At 54.3% G+C, this 20,403-nt stretch overlaps 2 protein-coding genes across 2 annotated transcripts in view; both read right to left on the bottom strand.

Annotated features, from left to right (window-relative positions):
- The window catches only part of LOC138732363 (hydrocephalus-inducing protein homolog), a 91,433-nt gene extending 81,391 nt beyond the window's left edge, over positions 1-10,042 (bottom strand). Inside the window, 10 exon segments of the mRNA XM_069878948.1 lie at positions 192-316; positions 825-1,024; positions 1,716-1,850; positions 2,677-2,796; positions 4,368-4,493; positions 4,836-4,958; positions 8,466-8,714; positions 9,246-9,398; positions 9,703-9,786; positions 9,908-10,042. Of these exon segments, the coding sequence (XP_069735049.1) occupies positions 192-316; positions 825-1,024; positions 1,716-1,850; positions 2,677-2,796; positions 4,368-4,493; positions 4,836-4,958; positions 8,466-8,714; positions 9,246-9,398; positions 9,703-9,786; positions 9,908-10,042 (1,450 nt within the window).
- Positions 10,043-10,110: 68 nt separating this feature from the next.
- LOC138732362 (dynein axonemal heavy chain 17-like) lies at positions 10,111-10,971 on the bottom strand. Its single transcript, XM_069878947.1, has 2 exons — positions 10,650-10,971; positions 10,111-10,399 (listed from the first exon to the last, which is right to left on the bottom strand). Exons 1-2 carry the CDS (start codon positions 10,799-10,801, stop codon positions 10,111-10,113), a joined length of 441 nt encoding a protein of 146 aa, XP_069735048.1. The 5' UTR covers positions 10,802-10,971.
- Positions 10,972-20,403: the final 9,432 nt, after the last annotated feature.

Here is a 20,403-nt window from a genome sequence, read left to right as displayed (position 1 = left end):
GGGGAGGTAACACCTGGAGAGGGCAGGAAGCCAGCTGGGACAAGGTGGAGTGGTGGCAGACACCATGTGGAATGGAGAACACCCTGGTGACACCAGGGTCCCCAGGGATGGGCCAGCACACTGGGACACAGGACACACAGGAGGACTCAGCTTTTTCCTCTCATCTGCTCATTTCTGGCACTGAAACTTACCCGTGTCATAGTGAACTAGCAGGGATTTGGAATGATCCCCAGTTTTCAGCGGGTGGAACTCCACTGTTACTTGCATGGATTCACCAGTTCCAAGGGTCCCAATGGATGGACTGACATAGAAAGGGCTGCAACACAAAGAGAGATATCGGGACTATTGTGGCAGACTGGAGGACTACATTCCTTTTGCAGTCTAGCTCCTTTCAGCTTACTTATGCAAGCAAGAAGCAATCAAACCACGGTCAGCAGAAGAAAAACACAACATCCACAATCAGAGCTACTGACTCTCCTCCACGAAGGGATCCATTCCAGGGAGGTGGTGGAGTCACCTTCCCTGGAGGGGTTTAAGGGATGGGTGGATGAGGCGCTGAGGGACATGGGTTAGTGATTGATGGGAATGGTTGGACTCGATGATCCGGTGGGTCTTTTCCAACCTGGTGATTCTCTGCAGCTTGCGGAGTTTGGTCAATGGTTACATCATGCTTAAAACACTGTAAGGAACCTCAGAACCCACTTCCTGCACATTTCTACCTATGGCAACACAGCAGCTCATGCACTCTGGTTCCTTTTCATTACTGCTCACCAGCTACATCATCGCAAAACAATGTTTTGCACAAAAGAGATGAGCTCCATTACCTCTCAGTGCTGAGGCAGTAGTGGGCCACCCGATTACCGACATTGTGAATGAGCAGAGTTTTCTGGGTGGTGTACTTGACTGGACAGGAGGAGAAGTTCAGCTCATCCGGGAAATCCAGGATAGCTCGAGCACCAATAGCTCGAATGGGCACATTAAACGTTTCCCTTTCTGTGATGCAGGTGAGCTGGTGGAAATAATCCTGCAAGGAAAGAAACAGTCTCGGCACTGGGCATTTTATACCACCCCCATAGCAAAAGGAAAACTGCTGTTTCTAAGACTCCAGCCACAGCATTCAATAACACAATGATACTTTTTGCCTTAATGACCTTTCATTCCAGCAACGGGACGTGTACAGGGCTGTTAACTCACAAGGAAGAAACAGCTCCTTGGATTCACATGCTCTCAGCCTGCAGAACCAGACAAAACTGACTCATATTTTGATTCTGAGGCACCAAAACAGAGTCATGTCATGTGGGGGACTACAGCAGTAACAAGAACCTGCTTCAATCCCCACTGCCAGCTATTAAAGGCACCACTAAGAACCCAGCTGGGCCACAGCACTGGCTCCTAATACCTGCAACGTGCCAGCGACACGTGGCAGGGGATGCTCAGGTTCGTGTTCAAAAAGACTTTGTCACATGAAAGGTCGACAGTCAGTCCCTGGTGAAATGCTGAAAAATCTGTTTGTGAAACATCTAAGAGCCTCCAGCCTTTGAGAGCATCATCTTTGCCATGGGAAAGGGTTTTCCCCCAGTTCTAGATCCAGTCTCACCCCACTGAAACCAGGACAGTTCCTCAAAACCCACACCACGTGCCCTGTTCCTAATCCAGCCCTGCACGTTCAGCTTCCACTGAAGGCACCATCAGTCTCCTGGGGCCTCCACTCTCACCTTGTTCTCCTCAGGGGTGAAAAGGACGCGGAAAGATGTAGTCATGCCAGGTGCTACCTTACGGCACACACCACTGGGGACGACCAGTTTGAAATACAGTGACTTCTCCATGACGACCTTCACCCGCCGAGGAACCTGCAGGAAAGACATGAAACTACAATTTTGCACTTGCAGAAAGATGAGAAGAGACCTGGCCACACCCTAGCAAAATCCTTCCTTGGCCACCCTTCCAGAGCACCTTTTCACTCCAGAGGTCAATATACAGACCACACGAGGGTGAGATTGAATCCCTGGGAAAAAACCTCTAGGTCAGAAGCAGCTGGGCAATGTCCCACTGGGAAGGAAGGACAAGGCAGGGAAGACACCAGCTGTATTCAGTTGCAATCACACCATCAAGCAGCCCAAAGAACCTGCTTGCTTCTGCCTGCACACATCCATGCAGTCACACCTCCAGAGGGGCCCTCCAGGGGCAAGGAAGGAATTCCCTTGCAAGAGAAGGAGACCACAGATGCTGTGGCCTTACTGGGAGTAAAAGCAAGCTGGAGAAAAAGGAGAAACCCAAAAGAACAGAGATAACCCCAGAAACAAGGAGAAAGCTAGGGGAGTTTCAAAGGGGCTGTAAAGAAACGAGGGAGAAGTTTTCCCTCGGCAGGGAAAACTGATGCAGAAGATGAGAGCAGTTAACTTACCGACATCACGATGACCCCCCAGTTAAGATATTAAGAGGAATTCCTTTCCTGAAAGGCTTGTCAAGTATTGGAATAGGCTGCTCAGGGAGGTGGTTGAGTCACCACCCCTACAGGTGTTTAAAGAGGAGTTAGACATCGTTCCTGGAAAGATGGTCTAGTGGTGGACATAGCAGGGCTGGACTTACGATTGGACTTGATGATCTTAAAGGTTTTTTCCAACTGAAACCGCTCTGTGTTTCTGTAATATCAAACCTCTATATCCCAGCACTTACCTTGTCTATATTCCTCAGAACCAGTGGCATTTCATAGACCTCATAGGGAACGTAGCTCTGAAATACAATCTCTGATGAGACAGGCTGGAACAAGCTCCGTCCCAGGTCAACTGTTGAGAACTGGAGACACAAGACAGAAAGCAGTGAGAGGTTCAGCTGGGAGGAAGATTAATGAACAAGAACCCAAGCATGATCTCCTGTGAAATAGTGTCCCTTGATGAGCACACCTGCCTGGCTCATTCTGGGGAAACAGGAGCCCAACCACCCGGGTTCTGAGCTGATCAACAGCTTCTGGATCACCTTCAGGAGGCTCAAACTAAGAATCTCTTCCAGTAGGCTTTTCTCCAAGAGGTTTCCTTCTCAAAAACACAAGGCAATGCTCACCTCCAAGAGCCACATGCACCCATGGAGCAAGTGAAACCCTAGAACTTACATGAGACTCCATGGGAGACAATTTTGGGATGATCTTTACCTTGAGAGTGAGGCGCTATGCCCCACGTGGTCCACAATATCTTTTTTGATACAGAACCTAGAAACCAGCACCCTAACCCACTCATTAGGGAAAGGACAAGTGAGATCAATCGGTTGGTGATAAGCTTCAGTTCTTCACAGCCACCCTATGAGTAAGAGTAGGCTTGGCATCTCCTTTTCCATAAGCTTTAAATGGATGATTTATTGTACTCCGTGACTGCTGCTTTCTTTAATACCACTGCAGAAGCATGCCTGAAAATATAGACTAACAGCAAGTGTTGACTGAGGCATTACTCTGAGAAAATTGCTCCCTGCTTTGCTTCTCCACTTCCAGCTGCGCTGTTCCCACTCTAAAGGCACAGGCAGGTCCCCTGCTCCTCCACAGAGACCCTGGTCAAGCTGAAGCCACCAGATGCATCACACTGACAGTTGCTTTTGTGCTCATCTCATGCATTCCCGACCTCCTGTGCAATCTAGAGCGATCCTTAACCTTTTTTTCACAGGTCTCTTGCTGGAAGTTTTCTGCTCAGAAGCTCACCTCAGTCATCAACCTCTTTGGACCATCTGCTACGCTGAGCAGTCACGTGGAAAAAAAACAGCTTTAAATATACATCTGAGAAAACATTGATCCTGATAAAGCACAGCCACTCCACTCTGCCCAGGGCAATTCCCCTGTGTATCTGGCAGCATCCAGCACCCTGCAAAGCTAAAACCTTTCTAGGGGTCCCATACGTTGTTCCAACCCAAAGCATTAATCTTTTGTTAAATCCTGAGTCATTACCAGAGCACCCGCAGCCTTTAAAGGCCAATGGTGCCACCACTGAGGGAGTCGTGACTCCAGAATTTGATAGTGACTACGTCAAAGCACGAGGTGGCTGTTCCAGCAAGAGGCTGGAAAATGGGAAGGTCATTACTGCCCCAGCCTTCCCCCAGCACCGTGTTTTAGCCATGGGAGCTAAGATGGGAGCTAACTCCAGCTTCAGCAGAGGGGTTTTTATATTGGCCTAGCATAGAGCAGGATTTCAGCATCTGACTCGTGAAAAACGCTTTCCCTTTCCCCTAGCAGATTGCAGAAGGAATCCACTGCCACCAACAGTTTGAGGGGACAATGGGACCCAGTCACTGAGGTGTTTGGATGAGCTGGAGGGAAGCTGGTCACAAATACACACCCTCTACAAATGCCTCATCAAGAGGAAAGGGCAAGGGCAGGGAAAATCTACCTTGAAGAAGGATGTTTCGCTCATATCTCGAAGCTGGGTAATTGGGGGCAGCTTCATCTCCTGAGTGGCAGCCATCCTCTGCTTGGTAGTGAGTGACATCTCCTTCATGAAAGCAGAAGGAGTCAGCTGAAATGCAAAACATCAGTGAGAGAAATTGGTTCAGAAAGGCTTTGCTTGTTGAAGTGCCACTGACGGATAATTTGTCAGAGGCAAACTGTCAGATGCTAGGATCATCCTGGAATCCCTTAAGTTCTCTGCTGAAACATTTAACAGCAGTAATTCAATGATACAGAGCAGAATGCACATGCTCTAAGCAAGTAGCTGCGTCCCATTAGCTTCTTCTTCACGATCCCATGTGCCACTTGTGGATATCTCTGCTGTTTGGGTATTTGTTTCCTCCTTAGTTTTGCTGGACTGAGTCTACAAATGCCACATCAAACAGCAAGGGGAAGGGCAGAGAAAGGCTACCTTGTGATGAGATGTTTCACTCGGCCCTCGCTGCTGGGTAATTGCGGGCAGCTTCAACTCCTGAGAGTCAGCCAGCCTCTGCCTGGCAGTGGGAGACTTCTTCGTGAAAGCACGAGGAGTCAGCTGAAACACAAAACATCCACAAGAGCTACAGAAATTGGTTCACAAAGGCTTTTCTTGTTGAAGTGCCACTGACGGGTAATTTATCAGAGGCAACAGATAATGATACAGAGCAGAATGCGCATGCTTCAACCAAGTGACTGTGTCCTATTAGATTCTCCTTCATGATCTAATCACAGAATCATAGAATAACCAGGTTGGAAGAGACCCACTGGATCATCAAGTCAAACATTCCTATCAAACACTAAACCATGTCCCTCAGCACCTCGTCCACCCGTGCTGTAACTCTGCTGACTGGGCCTTTCTTTCCTCCTTAGTTTTGCTGGAGTGACTCAGTGACCCTTGGAGACAGTGGGGAGGAGCCATCAGAAATCCCTTAACTCAACCCTAGCACAATGCTCGCATCCAACATACATGTGGAGATGTCACTGCTGAGTGAGTTAGAGGAATGCAGGAAAGCAGCCTTGTGCCAGGATTTACGTGGAAAGGAATTGGTCCAAGTTTTTATTCTCTCTTTTTTTAATTAACACTTGTACTCTCCCTGTTCTGGCCTTATAGACACCTCCGCAGAAGTATGCAGAAATATCTCCTTGACAGAGCTCAGCACTAGGTCACCTCCAGCCAAGTGAACTCCAGTCAGTAAAAGGAACAACCTCACCACAAGAAGGATGTTGACGCTCTGGAGCGAGTCCAGAGAAAAGCAATGAAGCTGGTGAGGGAGCTGGAGAAGAAGAGGAGCGGCTGAGAGAGCTGGGGGTGTTTATCCCGGAGAAGAGGAGGCTGAGGGGAGACCTCATTGCTCTCTGCAACTCCCTGAAAGGAGGTTGTGGAGAGGAGGGAGCTGGGCTCTACTCCCAAGGGACAGGGGACAGGACGAGAGGGAACGGCCTCAAGCTCTGCCCGGGGAGGCTTAGGCTGGACATTAGAGAAAAATTTTTCATGGAGCTGGAGTCGCCCACCAAAAGCCCAGCTCATGGAAGGCCAGTTTGGCCAGAGCAGCACTGGTGAATTTGCTGGCAGGACACCCACAGAGGATGGAAGGAAGCACATCCTGAGAGTCACCTCTGATAGAAGCACAGCAGAGTAGAACTGGTAGCAGGCATCCAGCTTCCCAGTACTACTAGACAACAGGAAGGTGGGCAGAGGAGGGACACAGGGGGACTTTACAGCCTGAACACCGCTCCTACCTGGCCACTGGAGGTACTGTCAATTACAGGCTTCTCTGCCGATCTGAACATCTGAACACGAGGTGCTGACACCTTGCCCTGGGATCCATGAGCCTTTAGAGCGGGCCTCAGGGGCTCACAGATCTTGCCAGTGTCCATGTCTCAGTCACCTGGAAAGAACAACAATTTGAGTTTGAAAATCTGGCATCACGTTCACAGCAGAACCAAAGGATACCCCCGTATCTCGAGGCTGCGGCATCCTTCCTAAGTGGAGAACAGGAGGCCTCCCCAACCCTGTTTCATTGCTGGATAATGTTAAAGCAGCAGAGTTAAGATTCACAGAAGTAAAACCCCGAGTTATTCCCCCTCTTTCAGCCAAAGGGCAAGGCTGGACAACCTGTGACAAGCAAAATCATGCTCCCGAAGCAGTCTGCATGCTGTACGTGCCAGCTCCTCAAGGAACACACTAACATCAGGCCATCTCCAGGGTAACAGGGTACCCCAGCAGCTCCGATGCCAGTGAGGTCACAAGGGATGCAGAGGTTGCCTAGGGATGCTCAGCACCTGCCTGGTCCCTGCAGGGGCCCCCTGCTCCATCCCAACACCCGCCAGCTCAGCGGGGGCAAGACCCAGAACATATCTTGAGAGCCCAGGCTTTGCACGTTGCTGCAAGCACCCACACAGCTCCAGCAGGGAGCTCCCACCCGCCTGCTGCAGAGCATGAAATAACTATCTCCAAGAACACGCCATCTCTTCATCTTCCCCACATCCCCCTCACCAACCGCCCCAAGGCCCTGAAGTTTCTTTTGATCACCCTTGGGCTACGCATTGCAGCTTCCTCACCTCCCACATGGAAGAGCAGGAATGGGGCATAGTCCAGGGGTGCACTGTGCTAGGAGGTTTCCTAGGGATGTCCTTAACGGGGATGCCAGGAAGGCTGCAGATTTCCCTAAGGAGTCATGGAATCATAGAATAGTTTGGGTTGGAAGGGACCTTAAAGATCATCTAGTTCCAACCCCCCTGCCGTGGGCAGGGACACCTCCCACTGGATCTGGGTCCTCCAAGCCCTATCCAACCTGGCCTTGAACATCTCCAGGGGTGGGGCAGCCACAACTTCCCTGGACAACCTGTTCCAGGGCCTCACCACTCCCAGAGTGAAGAAATTCTTCCTTCTGTCTAGTCTAAATCTGCCCCTCTCCAGTTTATACCCGTTCCCCCTCATCCTATCACTCCAAGCCTTTGTGAACAGTCCCTCCCCAGCTTTCTTGAAGCCTCTTAAGGTACTGGAAGGTCTCTATAAGATCTCCTGAGAGCCTTCCCTCCTCCATGCTGAACAACCCCAACTCTCTCGGCCTGTCCTCATCTGGGAGGTGCTCCAGCCCTCCAATCATCTTTGTAGCCTCCTCTGGGCCCGTTCCAACAACTCCACCTCCTTCTTATGTTGAGGATTCCAGAACAATATACAGAACTCCAAGTGGGGTCTCACAGGAGAGGAGTAGAAGGGGAAAATCCCCTCCCTTGCCCTGCTGTCCACGCTTCTTTGGATGCAGCCCAGGACACGGTTGGCCTTCTAGGCTGTGAGTGCATATTGCTCGCTCATGTTGAGCTTCTCATCAATGACCACCCCTAAATCCTTCTCCGCAGCTCTTCTTTCAATCACATCCACCCCCAGCCTGTATTGAAACTGCGGATTGGTGCAACACAGGTGTAGGACCTTGCGCCTGGCCTCAAGCTCCACCAGGGGAGGGTCAGGCTGGACATTAGGAAAAAATTTTTCATGGAAAGGGTCATTGGGCAGTGGCAGAAGCTGCCCAGGGAGGCGGTTGAGTCACCTTCCCTGGAGATGATTAAACGACGGGTGGATGAGGTGCTGAGGGACATGGTTTAGTGACTGATAGGAATGGTTGCACTTGATGATCTGGTGGGTCTTTTCCAGCCTCGTGATTCTATGATTCTATGACCAAAACAGGGCTCTCAGCAAAGCACGGGAGGAATTGAGCCCTGCTTACCTTCTCCACCCCAGATTCTTTCATGGCGTTGTCCACAATGCCACAAACTTCATCCTCAAACTTGTGCAGGTTCAGCTCAGCACATCTGCAAGGGTTGTGTCCTCAGACGTGATGAAGTTCACCTGGAGCATAACCAGCACTGTCAGGACATGGGCTCCCCTCCACAGAGGGGCAACCCAGTGGCTCATTGAGAGCCATGTTTAAAGGTGTTACGCTGCTATTTGTGTATGGCCAGCTTCTAAAAGAGATTGCATGCTTCCCCTGATGGAGGCAAATCTCAGGAGCCTCCTGGGTCAGAGCTTGGAGCCAGGGAAGGGTGAAAGCGCCAGGCGCACCTTGGTTGCCTCCATGATCTCCTGCCAGTGCTGGTCCCTGATGGCTGGGTGCTGCAGCTCCTTGACGGCACGCAGGGACGTGAGTATGTTCTTCACGCTGCTGTCTAGCCCTGTGAACGCATCCCAGCTTCTCATCTCCTTATCCAAGCTCTGAATCTTTTTAGCAAAGGTCTTGCAGTCTCTATCCATCTGCTCAACATTGATATCCTTCCACTTGGTTGTCTTCCAGCCATCGATGGTCATGTTCACCTGAATCCAGGAATACATCTTCACGGAACAGATCACTAGCAGAAGCACTCCTGCCTGCGTGTCCATGCCACGTCTCCCACACCTAGCGCCCGCACACCCCTCACACCCCCACCAGCACACACAGCCGCTGCAGCACAGCTGTGACAACTGTCCAGTGTCCCATCCCACCTCTCACAGCCACGAGACTCTTGGAGGAGCTTCAACAGCTTTGCATTTTTGGCTGGCAAACCTGAGGCCAGGTGCCCATGCCTGCCAACAGCAGTTTGCTGCCAAGCCCTTGTTCTGGAGGCAGCACTGAGTGCCACGTCCTGGTGCAGTGGCCAGCACCGAGCCCCCGCCTCTCAGTCTCTGTGTGCAACCGCAGATGCTGCCGGCATCCACTGTCTGCAGATGCTGGGAATCTCCTCATGCCCTCAGGAACTTCAAAACTGTGAGGAGCATCTCAGCGCAGAAGCCTGTTCTGCACAGCCTTGTGCTCCTGCCTCCTCCTGCCACCCCAGTCACACTGGCTCATAGGACCACAGCACATACCAGGTTGATCATGTCCCAGAGTTCCTTCAGCAAGCGCACCTCCCTGTGCCATGCTTTGAGCTGTTTATATTCTGGGACTGACACTTGGAACAGCCCCGCTGACTCGGAAAGGGCTGCCATCTCTCTCTCCAAGGCAGCAATGCTTGCCTGTTGCTGTCTGGAGAGAAAGAAATGGTCTCAGCCAGGGACTGTGTGCCAGGGATGTGTGTCCTATCCCGGCGATGGCTCCATCTTCACCGCAGTGGGGTGGGCATGGGAGAGTCACTGCCGCAGAGCCAGACCCTCCCCATCAGAGCCACCCTCCCCATCTGGGAGCCAGAGGTGGAGCCAGAGCTGGAGCCAGAGCAGCCACCCTTCCCCAGCCCCATGTGCAGCAATACCCGGTGCCCAGGGCCAGGGGTGGCTGGGCAGAGCTGCTGGGACAGCGATGACCCCAGTGTTCCTTACCCTTCCTTACCTTATGCAAGGACATGAAGTGGTCTGGGTGTAGGAAAAAGGGGCTTCTTCCCCAGAACTTCTCCTGGAAGGCATGCTGCAGGATCTGTGTGGGGAGGACAGGGATCAGGAGGAGCAGCTTGGAGCTGGCAGCCAGGGAAAGAAGTGGAGTCCTCCCGGAGCTGCTGAGAAGCTGCTCGCTTGCCTCCAAGCCCAGGGGAAGGTACCTCAAACTGCTGGCACTTTCTGCGAATGATCTTGGCCTCATTGGCTTGCAGAGGGGCCACACTCTTCTTGACACGCAAGCAGAGCTTCTTGGTGCTGTTCCAGCACTCGGGGAGGTCCTGTAGTGAGCACCACATGGTGTTTGATAGGAATGGTTGGACTCGATGATCCAGTGGGTCTTTTCCAACCTGGTGCTTCTATGATTCTATGGTGTTGGCAGCGTGGCCCCAGGGAGCCTGTGCCCAGCCCTGTCCCAATCCAAACAGCTCACCTGGAGCTGCAGGTGGATCTCCTCTAGCATCTGCTCTCTGTAAGTGCTGAGCAGAGCAACTATCTCCTTCAGGGGCTCAAACATGCCATCAGTCACTGCCTGCCTCTCCTTGGCCCTCCTCAGGTGCCCCATCATTTCCACCAGCCCGTCATAATCTCCCTCCTCCAGAGGTTTATTCAAGGCAGCGTTCACATCTTGGAGGAAACCCTCCAGGTCCTGGAGACTGGGACGAAGGTGGTGTCACTCACCAGGCATCCCTGATGGTCCTCACAGCCCCCCTGCCCTTGCTCAGGGCTGGCTCAGCAGAGAATTGCCCCTAAGGGGGTGTCTGGCACCTTCACCCACACCTCCATGGCTCTGTCCTTCGGGCCCCAGCCCTGCCCTGGCACACAGTGGTGCCTTTGCCACAGCCCAGCCAGGTGCCAGTCACCTGGAATGCCCTGTTCCCACACCTGGGCTCACCAGGTACCTACCTGGTGGTGACGTGGTTGACAAGGTGCTGCCAGAGCACAAGGCCCCGGGACTTGACGGCACCCAGCAGCGCCTGCTTGAAGGGGCAGCAGTCGCTCTGCAGCCACCCCTTAAACACCTGGGTGTTGGCAAAGCCTGACGCCTCCTCGTACATCGCCTCGCACGCCTCAATCTAGGGACAAGAGCTGGTCACAGCCTGTGACCGGCGCCTCCCTGGGCATCCCACACCACCATGGCCACCCCAGGCACCTGGGACCTCCCCAGGCACCCACACCGTACCTCCTGCTGAAAGAGCTGGATGGATGAGGTCTTACTAGCCAGGGGCTCCTCCTCTGGCTGTGGCTCCAGCTCCTCGGGGCTGGTGGCACTGCCAAAGGTGAGGAATCGCTGCAGGAATTCCTCAGGATCCTCCAGCCACTGCCGGGCTTGCTCCTCAAAGCTGATGCTCCTCACCTTCTGCCATGGCATTGACCACCAGTGTCACCACCTTCTCCTGCATCCTGCTGAGCTCCGTCTGCTCTTCCAGGGTGCTCTGAAGGGATGGGCAGAGCTCTCAGGGATCGATTTGAGGGACCGGGCTCCCTCTCTCAGCTCCAGCTGAGCTGGAAGCTGCTGCCCACTGTGGACTTACCTTGTAGGTCAGCTTCTCCTTCAGCAGTCGAAGCACACATGCCGCACAGGCAAAGATATCATTGAGCAGGCTCTCCATCAGCTCCAAGAAGCTGTTGTCATCTGTTGCCTCCAGTGAGGGACTGTACTGCACTCTGTCATCAACCACCTCCATGTGCACCTCAAACAACAGGGCCACGTCGGCCTGAAAGAGGTCAGTGCCTTGCGTGATGCTTCATAGCATCACTAGATTGGAAAGGACCCACTTGATCATCGAGTCCAACCATTCCCATCAATCGCTAAACCATGTCCCTCAGCACCTCGTCCAACCGTCCCTTAAACCCCTCCAGGGAAGGTGACTCAACCCCCTCCCTGGGCAGCCTGTTCAGTGCCCAATGACCCTTTCCCTGACATATTTTTTCCTGATATCACATCCCACATCCCTCCCAACCCCCAGCCCCGTCGTCCCAGCACAGCAGAACAAGGTGGGACACCAGCCCCTCCAGCGCTCGCTGCTTGGGTGCACGGAGGGGAACGCAGGGAGTGCTGAGATGGGCACGTTCGACCACCAAACACCTGAGGAAGTGAACAAAACATCCTGAGCAGGGGCAAAGCAGGGGCACTGCGCTGGGGGAAAAAAGCATGGACCTACCTCAGGGTCCATGTTGGTGAGCAGCAGCTGCAGAGATTTGTGCACAAGTTCAAAGAGGCCGTTGAGCACAATTCTGTCTTTGTATCCCAAGCAGTCCAGCCAGACCTGCGAGGACTTGACAGCCTTAAACAGGCATGCATTCTCCTGCCAGCAGAAAAAAAAACCCCAATGAGTCTTTGTCCATAAATGCCCAGCAAACACACCAGCTCCTAAAACTGCCCCAGAGCCCTCTCTCAGGGTCCCTGTGGGTTTGTCCTTCCTGCCTGTCGCACGGATCCTTGCCTCCTCCCAGCTGTGTGACACCAGAAGCTGCAGCAAAGCCCTCACTGGAGAGGGCAGTGCATTTCTGGAGTCTGGTGCTCAGTGGTTGTTCTCTGGAGCTTCATCTCAGCCGAGAGCGCAGGATTCCTGCACTTGGGGCACAGCAATGCTGTGCAGCTCCAGACCAGGTGAAGTCTGGCTGGAAAGCTGCCTGCAAAGGCCGATGGCATCTTGGCTTGGATCAGACACGGCGTGGCCAGCAGGGCCAGGGAGGTTCTTCTCCCTCTGGACTCGGCACTGGGGAGACCGCTCCTCGAATCTTGGGGTCAGTTCCGGGCCCTCACCACAAGAAGGATGTTGAGGCTCTGGAGAGAGTCCAGAGAAGAGCAACGAAGCTGGGGAGGGGGCTGGAGAAGAAGAGGAGCGGCTGAGAGAGCTGGGGGTGTTTATCCCGGAGAAGAGGAGGCTGAGGGGAGACCTCATTGCTCTCTATAACTCCCTGAAAGGAGATTGTGGAGAGGAGGGAGCTGGGCTCTTCTCGCAAGGGACAGGGCACAGGACGAGAGGGAATGGCCTCAAGCTCTGCCAGGGAAGGTTCAGGCTGGACATCAGGAAAAAAATTTTCAGGGAAAGGGTCATTGGGCAGTGGTAGAGGCTGCCCAGGGAGGGGATTGAGGGGGAGGGGGAGGGGGAGGGGGAGGAAAAGAGGGGGAGGAGGAGGGGGAAGAGGAGGAGGGGGAAGAGAAGTAGGGGGAGGAGGAAGAATCACAGGGGCTCCTGGGACCTGGCTCAGCTTTCTTTTGGCTCAGCTTTCAGCTCAGCTTTCATTTGGCCTCGTTAAACCTCCTGCCACTGTGCAGCCGGAGGGTCTGGCACTACATCGAGCAGCCTGCAGATCCCTGTGGGTGGGCAGCCACCCCCTGCCCAGTGGAGCTTGGTGCCAGCCCTATTGCACACCAGGTAGGTGGGCACGCAGGATGCAGGACCAGGAGCCGTCCCACCCCAACACAGCTTCCCCCTGCCCTGCAGTGAGAAGGCACCTTCCTGGCCAGGTGGAAAATGAGAGGAGCTGGTGAGGCCACAAGGCATGCCTTCCAGTACTTCCAGAAATTAGAGGCTTCCGACGGGAACAGGTGGAAACTCAATCCAGGGCCATGCTGTCCACAGCCCTGCCAGCTTCTTCCATTGTGGCATCTCTGCAGCACCAGGCACAAAAGCCTTGGAGCTGGGAGAAGCATGAACCCGATTGCAAAGCTGGGGCATGAGGCAGACACTGGTGGTGGGAGACAGGGGGTCCTGGTCATCCTGCGCCACACAGAGACCACAGGAGGCTGAGCACAGTCGGGTGTTTATTTGCTGCAGGTCCTCCGCACTGGTTTACAAGGCCATGGGAAAAAAATAAAATGGTTATAATAAAAAATCCTACCCCTCCTCACCCTCTGGCACCCGCCAACCACCCTGGGGCTGCTGCCCTTCACCCCAGGAATTGCAGCACCCCAACTCCACCAGCTGCTGGCCACCAGCTGTGCACCTTCCCAAGAGGACACCCCAAGTACTGCAGGACATGGTTCTGGGGGGGACCCAGCAGCATCTGCGGGGGGATGGGGAGCAGGAAGGGCACCCACGATGAACCCGTGATGCCCCATCCTGCAGCTGAGCCCGGGATGGGACACGGCTCCCGGCGCACGGGGGTGTCACTGTCCCCGCTGCAGCCCACGAAGATGTTGTCCTGGGGATGAAGCAGTGATGGTGGGGCTGCACCCACCGAGGCATCCATGCTGCCTTCCTCCCCCACGGTAAAGAAACTGTGCAGCTGTGAACCTGGGTCCTGAGCCCCTGCAGCGCACCCTCAGCCCCACAGCCCTCCAAGGCTGCTGGGGACACCCCAGCCTTGCAGAGCCAGGAGGTTTCAAGTGTCTCTTGGTGGAGGACACCTTCTTCTTGGCAGCCAGCATCTCAGAGGAAGGGTCCTGGCTGCTGCCCTGACAGGAGAAACAAGGGCTCGAAGCTGCTCCCCTGGACCCAGCTCCCCCTATAGAATCATAGAATCACCATAGGCTGAGGCCAATGGGATGAGGTTCTACAAGGCCAAGTGCTGGGTCCTGCACTTGGGACACAACAACCCCATGCAGGGCTACAGGCTTGGGGAAGAGGGGCTGGAAAGCTGCCTGGTGGAGAAGGACCTGGGGGTGTTGGTTGGCAGCAGCTGAACATGAGCCAGCAGTAGCCCAGGTGGCCAAGAAGGCCGACAACATCTTGGAGCAGCAATCTATACGTGCGTGTGTGTATTTGAAGATATCAGTAGGAGTCACCTGAGCTCTAGAATAAACGGTGAATGTTGAGATTTGAGCTAAAGCAGAATCAATTTTCTAACTTTTTAGCTCAGCCTCCTCTAAGGAGCATCCTTTTCTGAGAGTTATCCACGTGGTTTTTCACACAGTCTGTCTCTGGAAAGGATAACACTTGGAACTGAAGATTCTCACCAAAGTCACAAGGCATTGCAATGCAGAAAGGGCATTCTTCAGGTCTTAGAGGGATCCTGGGGTCCCCTTTGGACACCCCAGGACCATTCTAGGACCCCCCAGAACCGCTCTAGCGATCCTAGAACCCCTCTGGAGACCCTGGGACCCCTCTAGGACACCCCCAGGACCCCTCTAGGACCCTCAAAGCCCCAAAAAGGAAGCCCAGGACTCACCTAGCCCCCCCCACCCCGAACTGCTCTAGGAACTCCAGGACCCCTATAGGGAAGACCAGGACCCATCTAGGACCCCCAGAACTCTTCTAGAGTCCCCCAGGACCCCTCTAGGATCCCCCAGAACCCCTCTGGAGCATCCCAGGACCCCGCTAGGACCCACTAGGACCCCTCTAGGACACCCTTCCAGAGCACCTTTTCACTCCAGAGGTCAATATACAGACCACACGAGGGTGAGATTGAATCCCTGGGAAAAAACCTCTAGGTCAGAAGCAGCTGGGCAATGTCCCACTGGGAAGGAAGGACCAAGCAGGGAAGACACCAGCTGTATTCAGTTGCAATCACATCATCAACCAGCCCAAAGAACCTGCTTGCTTCTGCCTGCACACATCCATGCAGTCACACCTCCAGAGGGGCCCTCCAGGGGCAAGGAAGGAATTCCCTTGCAAGAGAAGGAGACCACAGATGCTGTGGCCTTACTGGGAGTAAAAGCAAGCCGGAGAAAAAGGAGGAACCCAAAAGAACAGAGATAACCCCAGAAACAAGGAGAAAGCTAGGGGAATTTCAAAGGGGCTGTAAAGAAACGAGGGAGAAGTTTTCCCTCGGCAGGGAAAACTGATGCAGAAGATGAGAGCTGTTAACTTACCGACATCACGATGACCCCCCAGTTAAGATATTAAGAGGAATTTCTTTCCTGAAAGGCTTGTCAAGTATTGGAATAGGCTGCTCAGGGAGGTGGTTGAGTCACCATCCCTACAGGTGTTTAAAGAAGAGTTAGACATCGTTCCTGGAAAGATGGTCTAGTGGTGGACATAGCAGGGCTGGACTTACGATTGGACTTGATGATCTTAAAGGTTTTTTCCAACTGAAACCGCTCTGTGTTTCTGTAATATCAAACCTCTATATCCCAGCACTTACCTTGTCTATATTCCTCAGAACCAGTGGCATTTCATAGACCTCATAGGGAATGTAGCTCTGAAATACAATCTCTGATGAGACAGGCTGGAACAAGCTCCATTCCAGGTCAACTGTTGGGAACTGGAGACACAAGACAGAAAGCAGTGAGAGGTTCAGCTGGGAGGAAGATTAATGAACAAGAACCCAAGCATGATCTCCTGTGAAATAGTGTCCCTTGATGAGCACACCTGCCTGGCTCATTCTGGGGAAACAGGAGCCCACCCACCCGGGTTCTGAGCTGATCAACAGCTTCTGGATCACCTTCAGGAGGCTCAAACTAAGAATCTCTTCCAGTAGGCTTTTCTCCAAGAGGTTTCCTTCTCAAAAACACAAGGCAATGCTCACCTCCAAGAGCCACATGCACCCATGGAGCAAGTGAAACCCTAGAACGTACATGAGACTCCATGGGAGACAATTTTGGGATGATCTTTACTTTGAGAGTGAGGCGCTATGCCCCACGTGGTCCACAATATCTTTTTTGATACAGAACCTTGAGATTCTCACCCCAAAGCATGGTGGGAGCTTGAGATTCTCACCCCAAAGCATGGTGGGAGCTGGAGTCCCTCACCCCAAAGCATGGTGGTTTTGAGGTTCTATAGGGGGTCTGTGGGTCCCTAGAAGGGTTCTTGGGGGTCTTGGAGGGATCCTGGGGGGTCCTGGAGGGGTCCTGGGGTCTCAAGATGGGTTCTAGTGGCCTGGGGTGTCCCTAGAGGGGTCCCCTTTGGAGACCCCAGGACCATTCTAGGATCCCCCTGAACCCCTCTAGGACCCCCCAGAACCGCTCTAGCGATCCTAGAACCCCTCTAGAGACCTTAGGACCCCTCTAGGACACCCCCAGGACCCCTCTAGGACCCACAAAGCTCCAATAGGGAAGCCCAGGACTCATCTAGGACCCCCCAGAACTGCTCTAGGGACTCCAGGACCCCTATAGGGAAGCCCAGGACCCATCTAGGACCCCCAGAAATCTTCTAGAGTCCCCCAGGACCCCTCTAGGATCCCCCAGAACCCCTCTGGAGCATCCCAGGACCCCTCTAGGACCCACTAGGACCCCTCTAGGATCCCCATGAGCCACTCTAGGGATCCCAGAACCCCTCGAGGGACCCCAGAATCCCTCTACTGACCCCCCAGAACTCCTCTAGGGACACCAGAACCCCTCTAGGGACCCCCAGTACCCCCAAAACCTCTATATGGAACCCCCGGACTCCTCTAGGGAACCCTCTAGGGTGCCCCAGAACTGCTTGAGACACCCCAGGACCCCTGTAGGGAAGCCCAGAACCCCTCCAGGAACCCCCCCAACCCCTCCAGGACCCCCTAGGATCCCTCTAGGGACCCCACAACCCCCTGTAGGACCCCCAGGACCCCTCTAAGACCTCTTACAACCCCTCTACGGACCCCAGAACCCCTCTAGGGGTCAGCAGAGCCCCTTTAGGGAGCTCCAGGCCGCCTCTCGAACTCCCCAGGACCAATTTGGGGATAAAAAGAGGAAAATAGCGCCCCCCCGCTCAGTGCTGCCGCCGTGTGGCCGTATCCAGTACTGCAGGGGGGGCTCGAGATTCTCTTCCACAAGCGGCTCCTTCTCCCTATTTCCCATCCCAATTGCCCCGGGGGGAACCCTAGAGGGGTCCTGGGGGGGTTCTAGAGGGCTTTTGAGGTTCTATGGGTATTCTGTGGGTGCCTAGAGAAGTTCTGCGGGTCCCTAGAGGGGTTCTTGGGGGTCTTAGAGGGAATCAGGGAATGGCCTAGAGGGGTCCTGGGGGTCTCTAGGATGTTTGTGGAGGGTCTAAAGAGGACCTGGGGGGGTACTAAATTTCCTTTGGGTCCCTAGAGAGGCCAAGGGGGTTCATAGAGGGGTTCTGGGGGTCCCTAGAATGGTCCTGGGGGTCCTTAAAGGGGTTTTGGGGGTCATTAGAGGGGTCCTGGTTGTCCCTAGAGGGGTCCTTTGGGTCTCTAAAGGGGGCTTGGAGGTTCTTAGAGGGATTCAGGGGGTCCTGAGGGGTCTCTAGAGTGGACCTGGTGGTCCATAATGTGGTTCTGGGGGTCAGTAGATGGGTCTTTGGGGTCCCTAGAGGGGCCTTGGGGGTCCTTAGAGGGATTCATGGGATCCTGGGTGTCCCTAGAGGGGTTCTGGGGGTCCCTAAAGAAGTTCTGTGGGTGTCCAGAGGGGCCCTACGGGGGGGGTCTTAGAAGGATCCTGGGGGGATCTAGAGGAGTCTTGGGGGTTCCTAGAGGGGCTCTGGGTGTCTGTAAAGGTGTTCTGGGGGTCGATAGAGGAGTCCTGGTTGTCCTTAAAGGGGTCCTTCGGGGATCTAGAGGGGACTTGGGGGTTCTTAGAGGGATTCAGGAGGTCCTGGGGGGCCCTAGAGGGGTCCGGTGAGGTCCCTAGAGGGATCCTAGGGGGTTCTAAAGGGGTCTTTGAGGGCTCTACAGGGTTCCTGTGGTTCCCTAGAAGGACTTTGGGGGTTCTTAGAGTAATTCAGACGGTCCTGGAGGTCCCTAGATGGGCCCTGGAGGGTCTAGAGGGGGCGTGGAAGTTCTAGAGTGGTCCTGGGGGTCCCCTGAGGGATCCCGCAGGGCTCTAGTGGGAACTTGAGGGGTCTTAGAGGGATTCAATAGGTCCTGGGGGTCCCTAGAGTTGTTCTGGAGGGTCTAGAGGGACACTGTGAATCCCTAGAGAAGTTCTGGGTGTCCATAGAGGGATTCTAGGAGTCCTGGGGGCCCCTAGGGGCGTGCTGGGGAGCTCTAGAGGGGCCTTGGTGGAACTTAGAAGGATTCAGGGGGTCCTGGGGAGCCCTAGTGTCATCCTGGAGGGTCTAGGAGCATCTTGGGGGACTGTAAAGGGGTCCTAGGTGTGTCCTGGTGGTCCCTAGAGGGGTCCTGGGGGCTTTACAGGGGTCCTGGTTGTCCCTAGAGGGTTTCTGGGTGTCCTAGAAGGGTCCTGGTTGTCCCAAGAGGGGTCCTGTGAGGCTCTAGAGGGATGCTGGGGGACCCTATGGGGGTCTTAGAGGGCTCTATAGGTGTCCTTGGGGTCTGTAGAGGGGTTCTGGGGGTCATGGAGAGGTCCTGGGGGTTCCCTAGAGGGGTTCTGAGGAATCCTAGAGGGGTCCAAGGGGGCCCTAGAGGGGTCCTGAAGGACATAGGGGCATCCTGGGGGTACCTAGAGGGGTTCTGGTGGGTACCTGGAGGGGTTCTGGCGGGTCTTAGAGGGGCCCTAGTGTTCCCTAAAGGGGTGCTGGGGGTCCTAGATGGGTCCTGGGGGGCTCTAGGGGTTCCTGGGGCTCCTAGAGGGGTTCTGTGCATCCCTAGAAGGGTCCTGAGACACTCTAAAGGGGTCTTGGGGGGCTTTAGACCTTGCCCAGTCCATCCACACCAGACCCCTGGAGCTGGATCATAGTCCCTTCACTTCATGGACACGCAGGACAGAGTGAGATTATGCAGGGAGATCGTCAAGAAAAGTTTTAAACCTCCGTGTTTCTCTGGGAAGACAAGGAATCCTCAGTGGACACATCCTTCTGAGGCCAGTTATGTTCGCAGCACAAGGTTCACTTAGAAGCCAGAAAATTCATGCTCGAGGTCTGAGAGGAGATTTCGGTAAGCACTGGCTCTGGACGTTCAGGGCTTCCTACCCCCGGGATGGTCTGTGCTGGGGACCGGCTGCTTCATGTCTCCACCAGAAGAGAGAAGAGGACAACTCCCCAGTGACCGAGCCCCCAAGCTCTGCAGGGACAGACCCGACCGCACTGTGCTCCCTGCCTCCTCTGCCTTTTCCCTGGAAAGGTTCCACTGCCAGACCCCAAAAGCGATGGCAATCAAGGCTGGAGTTAAAGACCGTCCTGAAGGATCACAGAGCAAATGAGCAGGGAGCTCAATTGGAAAGGAGCTCCAGCAGCCAGGCCAGGATGCCTCCCTACAAACCCTGCAGGCAGCGATCCAGCACTCGGGAAATAAATACGATCGGGGAGACAGAGCCCTGGGCAAGGCTGGCAGAGTTAAACCAACATGGGAAACCTCTGGGCTCTGGACATTTCCCAGCAGAATTTATCCAGAAGGCAGGAGAAGAAGAGCTGACAAAGCCCTGAAGAAGTGGAGGCCCTTCCATGGAGATGGAAGCTTAAACATCCCCTGGAAAAGCTTGAGGCCATTCCCTCTCGTCCGGTCCCCTGTCACTTGGGAGAAGAGCCCAGCTCCCTCCTCTCCACAACCTCCTTTCAGGGAGTTGGAGAGAGCAATGAGGTCTCCCCTCAGCCTCCTCTTCTCCAGGATAAACATCCCCAGCTCTCTCAGTCGCTCCTCTTGTTCTCCAGCCCCCTCACCAGCTTTGTTGCTCTTCTCTGGACTCGCTCCAGAGCCTCAACATCCTTCTTGTGGTGAGGGGCCCAGAACTGACCCCAGGATTCGAGGAGTGGTCTCACCAGTGCTGAGTCCAGAGGGAGAAGAACCTCCCTGGACATGCTGGCCACGCCGTGTCTGATCCGAGCCAAGATGCCATTGGCCTTCTTGGCCACCTGGGCCACTGCTGCCTCATGGTCAGTCACTGTCAACCAACACCCCCAGGTCCCTCTCCTCCAGGCAGCTTTCTAGACAGACT

The sequence above is a fragment of the Phaenicophaeus curvirostris genome, chromosome 30 (genome assembly GCF_032191515.1).
Source record: "Phaenicophaeus curvirostris isolate KB17595 chromosome 30, BPBGC_Pcur_1.0, whole genome shotgun sequence".
Taxonomy (NCBI): domain Eukaryota; kingdom Metazoa; phylum Chordata; class Aves; order Cuculiformes; family Cuculidae; genus Phaenicophaeus; species Phaenicophaeus curvirostris.
The sequence above is the reverse complement of the archived record's forward strand: the minus strand, read 5'-3'. Positions and strand labels throughout refer to the sequence as shown.

Excerpts from the sequence above, each read along its gene's own strand:
- LOC138732362 (XM_069878947.1), bottom strand. The coding sequence starts at position 10,801 with ATGTACGAGGAGGCGTCAGGCTTTGCCAACACCCAGGTGTTTAAGGGG. Across the intron at positions 10,400-10,649 it reads GTCAACCACGTCACCACCAG|TCTCCAGGACCTGGAGGGTT; the intron begins GTAGGTACCTGG and ends CCTTCGTCCCAG.